Below are 20,319 nucleotides of genomic sequence, written 5' to 3'. Positions count from 1 at the left end.
TAATAAAATGAAATTTAACATTCTAAACTAAATGTATAAATACTAGCTAAAAGCAAAAAAACAAAAAAAAAACATTCTTTTTCAAGACATATATTTTTTAAGATAATTCTGTAAAATCCAAATAAGCTTTACAGATCTTTATTGGAAAGTGTTTAAATAATGTTTTTCATGTTTGTTTAATGGACCATAAACAATTATTGCATATGCACCTGTGAAACAGTCCTTAAGTCACTACCTGTTAATTAAAGTCAGGAAGTTAAGACTTTCAAATGCCTTGTTGGAAAAGTGGGGCAAATCTGGTTCAGTCTCTGTGGATGCACTTTAGTACTTAAAGCACATGGTTGCCACACATCATACTAACTGCCATTTTTTGTCTGTGACAAAAATGTAACATATAGCCTTAATGTTATATGCAAGTTGTACTGCTTTCTTTGAACATGTTGGTTGTACAGTACTTCATGTTTTTGATTTGTGAATGCAGGTGTGAAAAGTTGGCCGATATGATCTGGCAAAACAGACAGCAGATTCGCCGAGTTGAACACCTGACACAGCAGTTGCCCATTCCTGGACCCACGGAAGAACTGCTCACTGAACTCAACACTACTGTCACAGACATCATATCAGCACTCGTCACCAGGTGTGTACCCAGTCACTGCCATCATTGGTCACTATTGTCTCTCTCAGAGAAGCAATGTTTTAACAGTGTCTTTGCTTCCTGTCTCTCCGCAGTACATTTATAATTGAGAAACAGCCTCCTCAAGTGCTGAAGACTCAAACCAAATTTTCGGCAACGGTTCGCTTGCTGGTCGGAGGGAAACTCAATGTCCACATGAATCCTCCACAGGTTAAAGCCACCATCATCAGTGAACAGCAGGCCAAGGCCTTACTAAAGAACGAAAACACCCGCAAGTAAGGTTTAAAAACACTTAACTGCATTCAGACAGACCTTTACACTGCCCCACTCAAATAAGATTGATTAACTACAGAAATAAAAACCAAGCAACAGACATGATGGCCTCATCTGGCTTTGACTTAAACTTAACATGGAAGAGATTTAGCATTTTTCGCATTATATGACCTGTGCTACCTGTTACAAGAACAGAAGGCAAATATTATAACCAACATTTTCACTCACCAGGCAATTTGGCAACAAAGTTAAGGGGAAATTGACATTTTTGACAAAAAATGGAAAACTTGTTATGCATTTTGGCCGCTCATTTACATGACAAACTGAGTTTTGGGGGCCCTGAAAATGCAAACTTGTGAAAATGGGTTTCAAAGTCTCTATATAAACTACAAAAACTTACATTTATGTGAACATACATATGTGTTCAATCAATATATGTGCGTGGATGCATAGTGTTTCTACAGGGTGACATACGCTGGGATAATACAGCGTTTTGTCATTTTCGTGGATTCATGTGAACAGGCATCAGAAGGGAAAGGAAACTTTTAGTTACTATTCAGTTTATTCCTGCATTTTGGATGCTTTTAAATTTATTAAATTTTTAATGATGACATCTCTTAATCCAAGCAGAAAGTGAATAACTGACTCTCATTAAAAGTAAATCAAACTGACTTTTTGCTGACAATCTCCACATTCCATGTGATTGGCTGTTTGCTGCATGTGACACGCTTTCAGGTGCATATGTTTAATAGAGTTAATCACAAACTCTGGTTCAAACTCTGAGTTGTCAGTTTGTGAGTCTGCTGATCATGATCTAAACCAAGTTGGTTTTATCTGGTATTACCCTGAAACTCTTAAGTTTGTTCAGCTCGCTCCGTGCTACAGGCCACAGAACTTCTACTAGCCAAAACAAACAGAAGCAAGATTATAAAGTCAGAGTTTGTTTAGATATTTTTCTTGTAAATTCCTTGTAAATCATTAAATCACCTTCAGTTAAAAAAAATGTTCAGTCATTGTTTGACGATACCATAATTTTTTTTATTGTATAAATATTTAAGATTTGGTTAAACTAATCATGTATGTCTGTAAATTGTAGCGAATCAGTTCAAGGGGGAAATATGAATAATCAGTCATAACTAGTTATGATAAATTATAAATATTTAGATCCGCTGTAAGTATTTACTTGACCTCAGTGTCAAAGAGTCCTGATACACTTTTGGGCTCCAGTTGGTTTCTGCTGAAGTGAGTTTATGAGAAAGACGAGTTCGAAACAGAGGATCTTGATGAATAAATAGTTAAGGCCAGAGCCTGGCACAAGCTTAGGGTGGTTTTTAAGGCTCTTAGCTCAGCATCTTCTCCTGGAATTCCTGAATCTAAAAGAACTGCCCCTGATCTGCTGATCAGTGATCTATATAGGGTGACAATGTCACACCCTCAGAATTTGAGTGAGCCAATGAGGAATGGTACCTTTTGGAGGGAAGTTTTACAACTCTTTGTTTCTAGTATTGTGTCTTCCATATGAAATTAGATTGGGGGGTTCAAGAGAAGAATCTTTAAGATTCTTATAAAACTAATGTGTTGCATAGGCATCACCATATAACATACACTCTTATTTAGATCATGAAAATACGAACTCATAGATACCAAACATCATATAGGTGTGGTTATATTAACAAGTGATCCATCATAAGCATGTATAAAACATCTACAATACACAAAACACAATATACAAGAACAGTAACAACATACAAAATGGCCTAAAGTATATGTGAATTAATTCTAAGAAAGGTTTTTCTATTAATTGATTACAGAAGAGTCCCTTTTATGTGCATTATGTGTCTGTTTTTGAGAGACTCGCATTAAGAGTTGCTTAGCCACATTCCTGGGCGCCATAATCCTAGTGTAATCAGATAGTGTGCCTTTGGTTGCTATGGAACCAGAGGCTTGTTCTGTCAATTTTTAGGTGATAGTTGCATTTTGGGGGAAGAGTCCATAGACCCTTTGGTTAGATGAGGAGGCGTTAGATATTATTTGTTAAATATGACAAATAGTTGCGTGTCCAAATTGATTGGTCCAAATGTTACAAAATTTATCTAATTTCATTTATTTTTGAAAGAGTAGTTTAAATTGTTTGCTAAAATAAAGCTAGTGAGGTTGACTAGTGAGTTTAACCTGTTAGCCAGCAACCCCCCATTATGGGACTCACAGCTGAAAGTGCTCTACCTAACTTATAATTGTAATTATAAGTTATAATTTCCTACTTAGGTGTGTTACAAACATAATTTTGGTGTCTTTGGAAAGAAGACCCTTTGGGCTTTACTTTTTATCAACCTGATTTGATAATGCTCAAAAATATTAAAAGTTATAGACACTGAAGTGCATTGAATTTTTTTTTTTCCACACTTATTTTTTTTATTTGATATAAAAATACATGAAATGAGTCCTGGAGCAATCTAGAAAAGTAATGGGATGAAAGCCACATGTCTCATGAGTTTCTATTTCAAATCTGAATAAGATATCATGAAAAATGAGAAAATAGTTTTATGAGACTATGTCTAGACCCCCCCCCCCACCCCCCAAATATACAAAAATATATTTCCCAATAGTATTGAAGGCTTCTACAAAATATTTAGTCAGTAAACATACCACTGCATAGTTTTTTTTCAATTATAAAACACTAGACAGAATCTTAGACATCATATAAGTGATTTATTTGAGCACTAGAAAAATATAATAAGAATAATTTGAGTAAGAATAATAAGAATTATTATTAATAAGATTTATAATAATATAATAATAAGATTTAACTTTGTTTGCCTATTACAGAAAATCCTGAGATTGCTAGAAATGCAGCATTTACAATGAATTACGATGCAAATAAGTGCTGATGTGCTGATGGCCACTTATACAAATGGTAATAACACAAATGCGCCATATAGTAAATAATCCACTCTCTCTATTCATATAGACGTGTTCACTTTGATAGCCGTGATCATACAGTAATAGCGAGATGATTTGGGCTGATTTGCACTCAAACAGATGGTAATCATGCAGATACATTCACATTCAACATAAAACACACTCTCACATATATAAAAACTGTTGAAAAATAAAACAAACAAAGAAAAAGGCGATCGCTATAGGTTCCGCCTCCATCAGCTGACAGGTGCGTCAGAGCGCGTCACGAGGGAGCGCCAAAATTTAAATATACTATCTTTCGCCTATCTTTCATTCATTCTTTTTTCCGGTGGATCGTCTCATTCTGTTTGTGACACTGTACACTGCAAAACCATGCTGTTTTTTTACTACAAAGAAACTCAAAGTTTCTGACCGTGAGTTATTCCATAACAGACACAAACAGTTCTGTCGCTGAAGAACTGAAATGTAAACAAAGGAATTATGATCCATATTACAACGTTATTGCTTCGTTGGACTAAACGTGCTTCATGATATGTCGTTCAGTGGACCCTTACCTTTCTAACTAAACCGGGATTTACAGCTGTAGATGTGTTTATGACTCGTTATTATGACGGATCTGGTATGTACAGCTTTTCCATTGCTCATGTTTTTATGTGTACTGCTTACACAAATGTAGCAAATACATTTATAAGCTTTCCATTGAAAAACAGCGATCTGTCGTCGATGCTTGAGGCTTAGATCTTTATAATGATACATAGATTGTCAAGATTCAATTTGTCCCGTTTAATTTAATCTATTCATAAACACTAACACGTGCAAGTTGAGGGGCGTTCAGGATGAGGGTGTCGGGGTGCTGACTAACAGGTTAAAGGGGCCATATGATGCTGCTAAAAAGAGCATTATTTGGTGTAATGAAATGTGTTTATGCAGTTTAAGGTTTAAAAAAACATTTTATTTTCCACATACTGTACATTATTGTTTCTCCTCTATGCCCCACCAACGTGTCAATTTTTACAAGGCTCATCGGTCTGAAAAGCAAGGTGTGCTGTGATTGGCCAGCTATCCAGTGTGTTGTGATTGGCCGAATACCTCAAGCATGTGACGTAAATGTTACACCCCTTAACATATTGTGATTGTAGATTTGGTTAAACTAATCATGTATGTCTGTAAATTGTAGCGAATCAGTTCAAGGGAGAATTATGAATAATCAATCATAACTAGTTATGATAAATTATAAATATTTAGATCCGCTGTAAGTATTTACTTGACCTCTCAGTGTCAAAGAGTTACGGCCCTTAACATAATGTGATGCCCTGTCCGGCCGGAGCGACGAGACATAAACATAAAACCCATTATAAACATGATATAACATAATTTCTAGTCGTGTCCTCTTTTGGAAGGCCAAACATAGTAGTTTCGCTTTCTCAACGAAACAACGTCACAAAATCCGGCCTTGAGTGAGAGGAGGCCAGAGGCCTAGAGCGAGCGGAGGCCGGCTTGAGTGAGCAGAGGTTGGTGGCTTGAGAACCATGTGGCTGGTGGATTCTACGAAGGAGCGTCTTGGGCTTGTGGCAACCACATGTGACGATCCCGGTCTGGACTCTGCTTCATCCAAGGTGAAAGCCGATCCGGCGATCAACAGTGCAAAGTTGATGTATTTCCTCAATGACCAGCACGGATCAGCTCCAGGCATGACAAAGCGGGCAACGTTCTCTTTTTGGAAGGCCAAACAAAGTAGTTTTTCTTTTACAGTGAATCACACAGTGTCTATACAACATGGTGGTGGTGGTGGCGCATAATATGACCCCTTTAATATATTTTGAGGCATTTTAACAGATAAGCAATTCACAAATAACTGAGAAATGGTATCATTGTGTAGTCTAATGGCTCATTTCCACTAAGGATGGAACACTTAAACTTTTACAAAACTATACTTAAAAAAAATTCTACAAGCAACAGCACAAATAAATACAATAGAGTAAAGATAAAAATACAGTGATTTTTAGTTTTTAGCATTAGTTTCTAGGTACAAAAATTGAATAAAGTAATCAAATGTTAAACAGCATTGCATGTTAGACTGTATAAATTAAAGATTATTCTTTATTCAAGTTACAAAAGCTTTTCAATCAAGAGCAGTGAGTGATTTCTTTGTTGTTTGTGGTTCGATTAATATAAAGACTTTCACTTTGAGAGAATGCACTGATGCAGTGCACTGATACAGTACGTTCAGCTGGCTATGTCTGCTGTAGAATACTTACCCAGATTGGCGTTTTGACAATTTTTGTGTGAATACTTCAGAGAGAGGTTAATATTTGCGTGTGTTCTGAGGCGCGGGTTTGCAATGTTCAGATGAGCGCACACACAAATCTTCTCACTGCATCATCTGGCTCTTAAATGTTTAAACTGGCAAAGCTTAAATGAGTTTAGTTAAAACACAGATATCAACATGTGGTGCTCAGGTCTCACCTGGGAGTGCACACTATCGGCACCCGGGTGATGATAGAATTAATGACCCCTTTAAAGCCGGTTGGATGTGTTTGTTTTTTGTCAAATCGAATCATTTAAACCTTAGTTCAACTAAAACCCCTTTCACACTGAGATTCCGGATAATACACAGATAATGTGTCCTGGAAATTGTTTCAGAATCATTAGATTTTGGTTCATTCACACTGCCAGTGATTTCCCGCAATCTGTGCGTGCGTTCACACACAACCCATAAAGGTCCCGTAAATGACACGTGGCATCAGGATGTGACGTATAATGTACGAGTCCAAAACGCTAGGCACGTTAACTTTCACTTAAGCTGGCAAACTATCTCAGCTTTAACCAATTTGCTTGTTTGTTTGTTTTTTTTTTACCTATAACCAATAATAACCTGTATCAATCCTGAAATATAATTTATTTATGTATTTATTTTTTATTATTTAATTACATTTTGTGGAAGTGTAAAGAGTACTTCATAGGTGGGCACCTAAAAAATTTCAGCTCTATATAACCATTGACATGGTTGTGTATGATGTGTACTATGCTGTATTGTTGCTGTGTGTGTACATACATGTTCATGCATTTTGATTGATAATAAAAAGTGACATTTGTTTGTCCTGTTTTTATGCTGAAGTGACAGCAGTGGAGAGATTCTGAACAACAACTGTGTGATGGAGTACCACCAAACCACTGGCACCCTGAGTGCACACTTCAGGACCATGGTAAATTGCACTTAAAGGCTTCACATTACACATGAAGTGTGTACCACAAATGCACCACAAAATGTTGTTAATGACTTTTATACTGTTAGTAATATTTCAAAATGAACTCTTCAGTACATTTAAAAGTTTATTTAAAAGAATTTAAAGTCATCCTGCGGAGATTTGTTAATAAAGGCCTAATGAGTGTTATAAAGATAACATGTTTTGCCTGCTGCTATTTGATTCAATGGAGGTTTTGGAATTTGATTAATCAAAACTTGTTTTAAGATTAATGACTTAAGAAGATGACTTATTTTTCCTCTTGTTTGCAGTCTCTGAAGCGTATAAAGAGATCAGACCGCCGTGGGGCAGAGTCAGTGACTGAAGAGAAGTTTACGGTTCTTTTTGAGTCTCAGTTCAGTGTGGGAGGCAATGAACTTGTGTTTCATGTGAAGGTGAAACATTACACTGAAACACAAATCTTGTCAAAATCATTCCTATTAGTTTTATTATGCTACTTTGTATCATTTGTAAATTTGTCTCTTTTTGCTTCTCTCTTTTGTGCAGACATTATCACTGCCTGTTGTGGTCATCGTTCATGGGAGTCAAGACAATAACGCTACAGCGACAGTACTGTGGGATAATGCTTTCTCTGAGCCGGTTAGTGGACACATCAGTTATATATTCTTTGCATATTTTAACAAAATGTACTGTTCTCAGCTGATAGAAAAATACATTTATAATGTTGTTTTGAGGCGACTTAACACAAATAATCTGTTTCTGTTTTCTAATTGTCAGATATAGTCCATTTACACTTACGAACATGTTGTCTTCATTTACTGTAAACTGTTGTTGGTTTACTGGGATTGGAACACATGCCAATTTCTTAACAGGGTCCAAATGGTTCAATTGTTTTGAGCAACCAAAGTGCAACAAAGTCCATAATTGTCCTGTAAATATTTTGTGCTTTTAGTGTACTTCAATATTCACAGAAGTACACACTTGTGCTAATTAGGTTCTGCATGAATTCTGCTTAGGGTCGAGTGCCATTCGTGGTGCCAGATAAGGTGCTGTGGCCACAGCTGTGTGAGGCTTTGAACATGAAATATAAATCGGAAGTTCAGAGCGAGAGAGGTCTGTCAGAAGACACTCTGGTGTTCCTTGCTCAGAAAGCCTTCAGCAGTTCCAGCAACAACCCTGAGGACTTCTGCAACATGACTATCACCTGGTCTCAGTTCAATAGGGTAACCATCAGTATTACCTAGAGATGTTCTTCTTTGAGTTTGTTCTTTTCAGTGGTTGGCAAATCAGACTGAACTGGTTTTCAGCAAATTAGGCTGAATCGGTTAAATTGACTGATGCATCATTCCAGCATTGTGAGAACCTAAAAGAGGATGTTGCGTGTTACACACATATGAACGGATAGGAGCGTTTAATTTAAAAGAATTGCATTTTAGAGACATGCATTAAATTTGAGACATACAACAGGTAATATAATATGGTATATCTGTAGCAATAGCCAACAATACATTGTATGGGTCAAAATTATTCATTTTTCTGTTATGGCAAAAATCATTAGGATATTAAGTAAAGATCATATTGTCCTATCCTAACAAACCATACATCAATGGAAAGCTTATTTATTCAGATTATATGCCATATATCCAGTCTCAGGATCCAGTCTTGGGTGTTCTTGTGTTGACAGGAGAGTTTGCCAGGCAGGAACTTCACATTCTGGCAGTGGTTGGATGGCGTCATTGAGCTCATGAAGAAACACCTGAAGTCTCACTGGAATGATGGGTAAAGACTAATACAGCATACTTCACGCACTAATAAGAGTGCATTTAGCAAAATGTATGTTTATCTGCAGAGCAATTCTGGGTTTCCTGAACAAGCAGCAAGCTCAGGACATGTTGATGTCCAAACCAAATGGTACATTCCTTCTGCGCTTCAGCGACTCTGAGATCGGAGGGATCACCATTGCATGGGTTGCAGAAAACCCGAACAAAGCAGGTAAGGAACACAGTAAATGGTTAGTGAAGACGATACTAATGAGAACTGAGATGCATTTAGCCAAAGGTGTGTCTAAGCTGAACAGAAATGCGCAAATTTAACAGCAGCCATCATATTCTAAGTTTGTGTGTTTCATTGTGCAGGAGAAAGGATGGTGTGGAACCTGATGCCCTTCACTACTAAAGATTTCTCCATCCGCTCTCTGGCTGATCGGATCAGTGATCTAAACCATCTGCTCTTCCTCTATCCCAACCAGCCGAAAGAGGAAGTCTTCTCCCGTTACTGCACACCTCCAAACTGTATGCATGTTTTCTCAGAAAATGTCATCAAATTATTGTGTGCTTGGTTGTTAGCACAGTTGCAGTTACTTAGCATTATTTCCCAACTTTCAGGACAACTTTACGCACCAACTTTCAGTGAAAATGTTTTTAGAATTCAGAATGGGTCATTTGTGTAATTACTATGACAACAAATTCAATTTGCTACCACTCAAAACATGATTTTGTTTAGTTTAAGCTCACCAACTGGGTTCTGCATGCTCCTTTTTCCTATAATTTCATTTTTATGAGAGTGCAGAATATAGTGATTAAACTTTAGTGATTGACAACTTCAATGTTTATAAAAAGGTAATAAAGAGAGTCAGAAACTCAAAACACGTTTTTGTTCAGCACAAGTTCAATGACTGTGTTCAGTATATATATGCTTACTGTTGGTCTTGTGAATTAAGAGTTTCTATTAGCAATCTTTAATGAATGTGATTTTGTTTTTTTCAGCAAAAGCAGTGGGGGATGGATACGTCAAACCAGAGATCAAGCAGGTGGTGAAGGTTGAGTGAGTATTGTTCTCTTCTTTCATGTTATATTATACATGAAGTCAAATGATTATTATTAATAATTCCTGAATATTAGAGAAATGTGATTTTACATATTCCAATACATACAAAGGAATAGTTCATCCAAAAATGAAAATTTGCTGTTAATTTGCTCACATCAGGCCATCCAAGATGAAGGTGACTTTTTTTTTCTTTAGTAAAACATCATAGATGATTTTTAGCTGAAACTGTAGTTCTTGGTGATTTATAAAATGCAAGTCAGTGGCTACTGGTTTTTGAGAATTAAAAAAAAAATTATATCAAGGAATATACAATGATATATTCAGGTCAAGTCACATTTATTTATATAGCGCTTTTAACAATAAAGATTGTGACAAAGCAACTGAACAGCATTAAATAGGAAAATAGTGTGTCAGTAATGCAAAAAGGCAGTTCATCATTGAATTCAGGGATGTCATCATCCAGCTCAGTTCAGTTTAAATAGTAATTGTGCAATCAAGTCGACGAAATCGCTGGAAATTAATTGTTCCCAACTAAGCAAGCCAGAGGCAACAGCAGCAAGGAACCAAAACTCCATTGTGACAGAATGGAGAAAAAACCTTGGGAAAAACCAGGCTCAGTCGGTGGCCAGTTCTCCTCTGGCCAGACGAAACCAGCAGTTCAATTCTGGGCTGCAGCAAAGTCAGATTGTGCAGAAGAATCCTGTTGTCTTGTCCCGGTGGCCGTCTAGGAGACAAGGTCTTGACTGTGGACCTGTCTCTGGGGCTCATCTTGTTGTCCTGGTCTCCACTGACATTCAGGGCTGTCAAGGTCATCTCTAGTTGCTGATCCACCATCTGGTCTGGATACGTACTGGATCCGGGTGACTGCAGTGAGCATATGGTCTGGATACAGACTGGATCTGGTGGCTACGGTGACCTTGGAATAAGAGAGAAACAGACTAATATTAGCATAGACGCCATTCTTCTAATGATGTAGGAAGTACATTGTGTGTTATGGGAAGTGTTCCCAGTTCCGGTTTTCCTAATTAATGCAGCCTAAAAATCCTTTAACGGATTTGAATATTAGAATTGTGTTACTGTGTTATGTGTAAATCAGGTTAAAGAGATGGGTCTTTAATCTAGATTTAAACTGACACAGTGTGTCTGCCTCCCGAACAAAATAAGGTGGTTATTCCAGAGTTTAGGCGCTAAATAGGAAAAGGATCTGCTGCCTGCAGTTGATTTTGATATTCTAGGTATTATCAAATTTCCAGAGTTTTGAGAATGCAGCGGACATCGAGGACTATAATGCAATAAGAGCTCGTTCAAATACTGATGTGCTAAACCATTCAGGGCTTTCTAAGTAATAAGCACAATTTTATACAATCAATACGATGTTTGATAGGGAACCAGTGCAGTGTTGACAGAACCGGGCTAATATAGTCATACTTCCAGGTTTTAGTAAGAACTCTAGCTGCTGCTGAATTTTAGACTATCTGGAGTTTGTTTATTAAGCGTGCAGAACAACCACCTGAAAGGGCATTACAATAATCTAATTTTTGAGATGGAAAAATGCAGTTTTACAAATGCTAGAAATGTGGCTTTCAAAGGAAAGATTGCAATCAAATAGTACACCTAGGTTCCTAACTGATGAAGAAGAATTGACAGAGCAGCCATCATGTCTTAGACAGTGTTCTAGGTTATTACATGCAGAGGTGTTAGGTCCTATAATTAACACCTTTGTTTTTTAAGAATTTAGCAGTAAGAAATTACTCCTCATCCAGGTTTTTCATATCGACTATACATTCCATTAATTTTTCAAATTGGTATGTTTCTCCGGGCCGCGAAGAAATGTAGAGCTGAGTGTCATCAGCATAACAGTGAAAGCTAACACTGTGCTTCCTAATGATATCTCCCAAGGGTAACATGCAAAGCGTGAAAAGTAACGGCCCTAGTACTGAGCCTTGAGGTACTCCATACTGCACTTGTGATTGATATGATACGTCTTCATTCACTGCATTGAATTGATGGCGGTCAGATAAGTACTATTTGAACCATGATAATGCACTTCCATTAATGGCAGAAACATTTTCTAGTCTATTCAAGAGAATGTTGTGATCAAATAGTCTCAACACAGCACTAAGATCCAATAGCACTAATAGAGAGATACAACCACGATCAGATGATAAGAGCAGGTCTTTTGTAACTCTAAGGAGAACAGTCTCAGTACTATGATACAGTCTAAATCCTGACTGGAAATCCTCACAGATACCATTATCTTATGAAGAATTGGTCTGTACAAGAAACTGAACATTATTTATAACATTACCTGTTATTACTTCTTCTTTTATTGTATTACTGACTGTTTACTTATCTTAAAGGGGTCACTGGATACCCATTTTCCACAAGTTGATATGATTCTTTAGGATCTTAAAGGGGTGGTTGGTGGAAAAAAAAAGAAAAAAACATAGTTTTTCACATAATTTACCTTTATTGCACACCGATCTGTCCCTTCTCTGTCAAACGCCTCAATTATTTCCTGTTATTATGAAGCCCCTCCCTCAGAAATACACGATGGGCTGAGATTGGTCAGCTGGCTCCATGTATTGTGATTCCCTAAACCGCCTCTACAGCGTATCCGAACATCCTGCCCCTCAAGCTCAGAATGTGCTCCGGTTGTATTGTAAACAATGACTTATTATTATATATGATATTGCTTATCAATTTGAGATGCGGAGAATATTAATGAATAGGATTGCACAGAACCTATGCAAGCATGGCTCTTATTGGTATGTTTGTTTTTGGTTGTCTCATACTTTTAGATAAGCTGTTGTTTGTACATGCCACTGCTTCTGTTAGCTTTTAATATACAGTTTATTCTGATTAAAGCATTAATACAGCACAGCAACCATATGCACATCCATGTATAACGCTTCTCAAAAATTTCTCAGTGGTAGTGTAAAACAACACCCTTTTTGGTTACACTATATTTTCAGGTGTCCTTGTTACAGTGTAATTATACATTTAAGTACTGAGTAATATTAATCAACTACATGTACTTACTATATGATTAGGGTTAGGATTAGAGTTTGGTTTAGTGTTAATTGCATGTAATTATGCATAAGTTATTGTTATTATAATAGTAAGTACACGTAACGTGTAACAAGGACACCTTAAAATAAAGTGTTACCCCTTTTTTGCACTGTCAAAATCTAGTTTTAGTGCATGCTCTTTTAAATGCTAATGAGCTCTGCTCACCCCTCCACTCTCTTCCATTGGGTGATGAGCCGTTCTCATGAGACTGTTTACTTTAGCCGTGGAACCTGCTAACTAGCACATTATTAGGAAAGTTTATTTGCAAAGATTCATAAAAGAACCGTATACTCACTTCTTTAGGTGCGGCTGAATCACGAATGATTTGTGTGAACATAAACATATTTATCTAGATTGGGGGCGCATTCCCTTCAAAACAAATGTAATCCACTGCGTCTTCAGCGGCTCAGATGTCGCGAGTAAATGACAAGTGCTATGTTCATTATTAGATTCAACAACAAAACACCTCAGTCACTTAGGAGTCATTCTTGTCTACAACCGCTCCAGTGTCGAAACAATGGTGGACTGATGCTTCTGGTATATTGCAATCTAAAACAGATAATTGTCTGAAATCTAATTTAGTTTTGTATCTAATTTTCATTATTAAATTAAATTACTGACATTATTTTGGCTATTTTCCACCCTTAAATACTAGGACTCACAGTGAGGAAATAAAAACAGTTTATGTGTATGGGTCCACCATAGAGTTACTTTGTTATGGCACAAATGATAATCACGATTGCATTAGTCTATGTTGAGATGGCAGTGCTTTTTATTTTACTTGCCATCTTTTAAACCACATGTCTTCTTGTTTTATTTCTTACAGTACACACAGTGCATTGCTCCGTCTTGGTACCTTAACCCAGGACCGCAGCTGGGGTTAGAGGGGCCCTGGTGCAGATTGTACCAGTGGGCCCTGTTTGAAGTGGTTTAATATTTACTGTATGTTCGTTCTATTTATTTATTTGTGCTATGTACACAATGTTTCCTTTATTTTTTTTTAAGCACTGCATAGTCTTCACTGTAAAATGAAATACAAAGTCAAACCAAAATGTATTAAGACACCTTCAACATTTCTCACATTATCACAGTTTATTTGTTACAGTTTATAAATTGGTAATAAAATATGACAATAACTCAGAGTTAAACTGTGTCAGAACAAATTAATCTTGATAATGTCAGATAACATTGATAGAAAAATATGTAATGGAATCAACCAAAACTTCAGACAACTGTGAGTATGAAAATATTTACACAACTATCAATACTTTGTTGAACAGTTACCAATCACTGCTTAATTTTGTTTAGTAAAGGTTGCATTAGCAATTAAAGAAATAAACACTTAAGCAAAACATGATCAGGTCACTAATTTAATATATATATTTTTTATCAGTTTCACTGGTAGTCTACAGTATAAAGAATTTTTGGGTATAATATTTCACAGTTCACTGTATTTTGCTATACTCACTTACATAAATTAACTAGTGTCCTGGACCCACCAGTTAAACAATATAATAAATTACATCAGATTTTTAGTTTGACTGTGGATAAATTCTTGTTAAAACTACAAAGTAATTCAATCAAGAATTAAGAAATGAAAGTGATTTACTTTCATTTTCATACATTAAAGACACTGACAGCAGAGCTAGTAAATTAGGCGCGGTCACTTTAAGAGACCGTGCATCCATTACAATGATACACATCTGATTTCTTTCCAACTGTTTACTTTCACTCAAGACATAACCACAGACTTTTCGAACACACAAGACAGGTATTTTGACATATTTAGTATGTATTTGTAGGTACAAAAGCAAGAAGACATTGAGACACGTCTCTGCGTGCGCCCTAAACACATGAAAACTGCGGTGCTGAATTAAGCTCTTTCTCATCCTTTTCTGTTTGTTTAAACTGCGATTTGTATTTGTTCGTTCAGGTGCAGGAGGATGCGAACGTCCTAAGGGAGAGCTCGGTTCAGTATTGCTGCCCGTGACACACGGCTCTCTCGTGGGAAAGCTGAACTGAGTAGCTGGTTACTCGCGCACTCTGTTCAGTGCGCGAGTAACCAGCTACTCAGTTCAGCTTTCCCGCATCGCGGGGCTGAAGCCAACTTTGATGTGTTGAATGCTCAGAGCATGTTATAAAACATATTTTTCAAATGCACATTTCTGCTTTAATAAATGCTCATAGTAATCATAGCATATTGCCTAAAACATAAGGTAGGTACGAAAATAATCAGTGATACATTTGCGACCTCTTAAAAATAAGGGTCGCAATGTTATTTCAAAAGGTCGCATATGCGACCATTTTGGTCGCAGTGTAGTTCCCTGATATATGTATTTTTCTTTTCCAGGTTTTCTTCGCCCAATCCTGAACCATCTCCAGGGAATTCCTTCATGGAGCATGCAGCATCCCCCACTGTCAATCAACACCATAACTTCACAATCTATCCATCAATGTAAGTTCTGAGGAACATCTTGTATGTGATAACCCTCCTGCCCATGCTTTTACTGTTTATTAGGGCTGTAAAAAAAATTGAATATTCATCGAATTTAAAATAAAAATCCACATTTGTGCATTCGATTTTTAGGTGTGCGTTAAAAGGAGGCTACTTTAATGCCCGGCCCAGGTATACTTCACATTCTGCATTCCGTTCCATCTTACGCCCGGCAGCGTCCGCACAGCTTTCAAAAGGCAAACGAGCTCGACATGCAGTATCAATTCTGTCTCCTCATGCAGGTGCTGTTGTACGCGTATTGTCTGCGTGGTCTCAAAAATGGCCTGCACGGGGGTGGGGTGCGTGGCTATACAGGAGCCCTCTCGATAACGAAAATGACATAATGCAGACGGTGCGTGGACAGCCGAAGTATATTTTGCCATTTATCAGTGGCGCGCGATATGTGATAATGTAAATGTAATTGCATTATAATTTTTTTGTTAGCCTATCCATTTGAAGCCACTAGATGCAGAGCTGCTGCGATGTTTGGAAAAAGAGTACTGTATTTTCCGGATATATATATCCGGAGCGCCTTATATATGGATCAAGGCGCTCTGTCAAAATGTTGACATTCCCTTTAGCACTGCTCCATCTAGTGGATGCATAACGCAAACCCAGTCAAACGTTTGACTGCAGTATCTTCTATTCTATGTGCCTTATAATCCGGTGTGCCCTATATATGAAAAAAGTTCTAAAATAGGCCATTCATTGAAGGTGCGCCTTATAATCTGGTGCGCCTTATAGTGCGGAAAATACGGTACATCAATGTGGAGAACAACTTGTTTACATCAAAACTGAAACCAAGCCGAAAACCAATATGCACATAGAATGCATATTTTGTGCATTTTCTGGAGGGACATCTTCTATTGCTGTTGCACTCGCGTCTTGCACAAAAAAAACCGCATGTTTAGAAAGCCGTGTAAAATTAATGTAACTTCAACTTTTTAAAAACATATCTCGAGACTGGTGGTTTTTTCCCCATCCCACTGCCTCTCATGTTTTAATGAAAAATGTACGCTTTCCGCCCTTTGTATTAAACTACGCATGCATACACAATGCTGTTTTGTTTATAGTTGTTTAATCGACTTAATTATAATTGGTTTATAAACATTATTTTAAATATTATTCACTTTACAGTCATGTATTTTTAATGCTTTGAATAAACATGCATTAGTGATATTCATACCCTCTTGTGGCCTCAGGAGAGAAGCCAAAAGCTTTTCTTAACCCTAACTTAAATTATGCATTTTAAATTCGAATATAATTCGAATTTTGATAATATCTAAGTACAAAATTTGAATTTAGTTTTTCAGCCATTCTGGCAGCCCTACTGTTTATCTCTGCAATAACATGTGTATGTGTGTGTGCATCTGTAGGAATGACTCCATGTTAGACACGGAAGGTGAATTTGATCTGGAAGAGACCATGGACATGGCCCGACAGGTGGAGGAGTTCCTGCGTCAGCCCATGGAAACCCAGTGGAGCGGACAACAGTCATGATCTTTTAACCTTGTGATCTCTTATGAGAACTACACAAAAACTCAGTGGTTCCATTCCATATTTTTATTTTTACAAATGTGAAATGCTATGTTTGTCAAAGCTGATCAGTGGATGCTTAACTGCCTTTGCATTTTATATATGTTTGATGTTTAATTTCCCATCATAAACCCCCGAAGAACAATAGATTATCAGTTGCAGTAATACACTTCTATTTGACTGGATATGAGCGGCTTTACTAGCCCAGTGTGGGTTTGACACTTTCATTGCCATTTATCTTCATTGTTATAGTCGTGTTATAAAAATCTTCTTGATCAAATCTTTAAGTCCAGTCACACAGTTGGTTAATTGAAGACATTGATCTTTCAGTATTCAGTCTTCTCAATTTGTCCACCTACAATTAGAAATGCTTAAAATGCTTTACAGTTGCATTCAGGGTTGCCAGGTCAACGAAACAAAACCAGTCCAGTTGCTATTCAAAACTAGCCCAGTCACATTTTTCCCACGGTTTTCACCTGCTCCATTGAAATCGTATTCTGGGGGGTTCGTCTCTGAAGAAATGGTGGAGGGGGACTTGGCTAGTCTGGTAATACCAAACTCTGCTACTTTGCTTTGCTTCGTAGACAAAGTCTGGAAGGGCATGATTGACAAGCATTTACTTTCTTGTGGGGGGGCACTTGTCTGAAGTTTAAAATCATTGGTGTTACCTTAAGCCAATCACAACGTTTGGTTATGACATGTGTTATGCATGGGCTCAGCCGCCTCACACTTCCACTGTAAAAACAGGTATGCTGCGAAAACATAACCAGCGAGCGAGTTTCGCTGCCTCTTTAACCTGATCCTGCATCAGAGCAACCAAGGGGGACACAATCACAATTATCACCTTGCCAGACTTTGGCCTCCCCAGTTTCTCACTAACCATCGGGAACAGTAGATAAATTAAACTTTTCCCAAAACCTGTCAGGAGGAGGGCCACAACTTCACCTCCATTCAAAATGTGAAACAAGCACTCTTCTTGTTTGGGCTTCAGTTGGCAAATCCCGGGAATATTGTCCACAACAGAGCGAATAGCATCCCGTGTCTCCATGTCCACTGTCGTTTTCGATTTCCCTAACCTAAACTACAATCTTAAATTCTGCGCTTACGCTTAGATAAGCATCTACGTCACGGCTCTCAACCCGCCCTCTGTTCGTTGGAGCAAGAGGAAATCTGGGAGATGGTTTGCTATCTCAGACTAAGTACAGAAGTTAACTGAAATTGAGCGGAAGTACGAAGTCTGACATAGTCAGGCTAGGACTTGGCAGCCCTGACTGCATTGTGTCATTTATGCACCTTGTGGCACTACACAGAAATGCCTATTGTATAACTGGTGCTGTATGTATAATTAGTTTTCTAATGTCTTTAATTGTCTACCAAACAGGTAGTCCTGGCTATCCTGGTTGACATTAGTGTGGAGTTATTTCTCCCCAAAATTAGTTACAGCATCCCCTTTATGTATTAAATTTAGCACGTAAATATCCATGCATTCCAAACCATTCACACTTTAAGGCATTGGTCTCAAACTCAGTTCCTGGAGGGCCACACCTCTGCATAGTTTTGCTCCAACCCTAATCAAACACACCTGATCCAGCTAATCAAGGTCTTCAGGATTACTAGAAACTTCCAAGCAGGTGTGATTTGGAGCTGGTTGGAGCTAAACTCTGCAGAGCTGTGGCCCTCCATTTAGTTTGAGACCACTGCTTTAAGATGTAAGCTTATGAAATTGAATTGGTGATTTTTAGGATTTGGGATTGGGAATCTTAGATCTTATTGGGAAGCACTTCCTCTATCAAACGGTTGCCGAGTTATGATGTTTTTGTTGTGTTGCCCCCTATGGGTGGATTTTGACACAATTTGTTATCAATTCTTAGGGTTGTTTATGTGTACCAAGTTTAGTTAAATTTAATATCTTTAGAACAAACAGAAAAATTAAAATTCTTTCAATAACCTTTTTTTATTTTATGTTTAAACTAGCTTCTTGGTTGACCGTTGAAGATTTTGCTTTTAGTTTTTTTCAAAAATACTCTCTTACTCTTTCTTGATGGGCAGAGACACAGTCAGCTATTAGTAGGTGAGTCCACCAAAAGTGTGAACACTGTGATTCTGCAGAGCTTTGTAAATGTCACTCTGTCACTAACACCATATAGCAACATTTGCTCAGCCAATGGCTTGAGTTTGGGTAAATAGCATCTTCTCTGGTAAACAAGCAATCATGTTATGGTGGTTGGGTCTGTATGTGTTTTAACTTGAAAACATTCTGATCTGTTTAGCATCTTGGCCATTTTTGATTATCTGACTCCTTCCCACCCCAGATACCTAATTTTCCCTGAGCCTTGATCAGCTGAGGTTTGTCCAGTTGTTACACCAAAGTCTGTTGTTAGCTTCAAATTTTAGCTAATTTTTAAATCCTCTCAGATTTCATATATATTTATCTGAAATTAGTTTGACACTTTAGTCTTTTGCTCCGGCTAAATATCTCTTAATGGTAATCAGTAGCCTGACTTCGTCATACTCATATTCTAGGCAGAATCACGTCCAAAAAATGTTGTGGGCGGGGTTCGGGCTGGCTCCCAGGCTAGGTAATCAGTGCACTTTAGAGCCAAAATTGTACAAGATACCAGTTGTTTGTGAAGTTTATTTTTCTTAACCTATTGGCAAATGCTTCTATTAAACATGTTAAGCCTTGCCTGTATAGTGAAATGGATTTTATAGATATCGAAGCAAATGACCAAAGAGCAAAGTTATGTAAAAGTCAGTCAAGATAAAGTCCTCCCCTCAAGAATAGATCTCAGGAAAATACACATCAAAGAGATGTTTAATAGTACCTATGCAGACACAGAATTTTATAAAAAAAAACTATATATATATTGAGAAATAGTTAGAATTACCACAGTGTTATCTAAAAATAAATTTACCATTGCAATGTCAATGAATTTTGCGTGAATTGTCTTTAGAGCAACTGTAACTTGTAACGCTGGTTTTAATATGTTCCTAGTGCGGTGGCTTGGCTTTAGTGTCGGTCTTATTGTTTTCTGTAAAATCTACTTTTTTTATTTTTTACATTTGTACTTCTTCCTATTGTTAGAAACATTACATTACAAACATTACATTATGTTCTATATGTAAGGGATAATGTCAAATTTATATGTAAGGGATAAAGCCTGTCATCATCATAAGTTAACATGGATGGGGGTGATCAGGACCCCAGCACAAAGTGCAAGGGGTTGTCCTGGTTTTTTATTTTTTTGGAATATAATGATTTTATCATATGGCTACCTAACAAATAAAGATATAAATGCATGGTTATGATTTGAATTATTGTATCTTGAAGAGAGGGTGGAAAGACAGTAAACAGGTGT

General features: G+C 37.3%; 1 protein-coding gene and 1 long non-coding RNA gene across 3 annotated transcripts in view; both read left to right on the top strand.

The window, feature by feature from the left end:
* Positions 1 to 18,460, top strand: part of LOC132122087 (signal transducer and activator of transcription 5B-like) — a 41,083-nt gene extending 22,623 nt beyond the window's left edge. The window contains exons 8-20 of one of the 2 annotated variants that reach the window (XR_009426340.1): positions 482 to 637; positions 730 to 909; positions 6,945 to 7,032; positions 7,344 to 7,466; positions 7,579 to 7,671; positions 8,049 to 8,255; positions 8,717 to 8,811; positions 8,882 to 9,024; positions 9,168 to 9,323; positions 9,798 to 9,855; positions 15,281 to 15,385; positions 16,801 to 17,216; positions 18,155 to 18,460. Coding sequence is in view for 1 of the 2 variants with exons in the window: in XM_059531969.1 (XP_059387952.1) it covers positions 482 to 637; positions 730 to 909; positions 6,945 to 7,032; positions 7,344 to 7,466; positions 7,579 to 7,671; positions 8,049 to 8,255; positions 8,717 to 8,811; positions 8,882 to 9,024; positions 9,168 to 9,323; positions 9,798 to 9,855; positions 15,281 to 15,385; positions 16,801 to 16,924 (1,528 nt within the window). In the remaining variant the exon portion in view is untranslated. Of the gene's footprint in view, positions 1 to 481; positions 638 to 729; positions 910 to 6,944; positions 7,033 to 7,343; positions 7,467 to 7,578; positions 7,672 to 8,048; positions 8,256 to 8,716; positions 8,812 to 8,881; positions 9,025 to 9,167; positions 9,324 to 9,797; positions 9,856 to 15,280; positions 15,386 to 16,800; positions 17,436 to 18,154 lie in introns of those variants that run through there. The other variant, XM_059531969.1, reaches the window with a different exon arrangement.
* Positions 18,461 to 18,974: 514 nt separating this feature from the next.
* Positions 18,975 to 20,260, top strand: LOC132122613 (uncharacterized). The gene is made up of 2 exons (XR_009426404.1): positions 18,975 to 19,445; positions 19,540 to 20,260. It is a non-coding gene; the product is annotated as an uncharacterized LOC132122613 (long non-coding RNA).
* Positions 20,261 to 20,319: the final 59 nt, after the last annotated feature.

This window comes from Carassius carassius, chromosome 40 (genome assembly GCF_963082965.1).
Source record: "Carassius carassius chromosome 40, fCarCar2.1, whole genome shotgun sequence".
NCBI classification, from domain to species: Eukaryota; Metazoa; Chordata; class Actinopteri; order Cypriniformes; family Cyprinidae; genus Carassius; species Carassius carassius.
The sequence above is the reverse complement of the archived record's forward strand: the minus strand, read 5'-3'. Positions and strand labels throughout refer to the sequence as shown.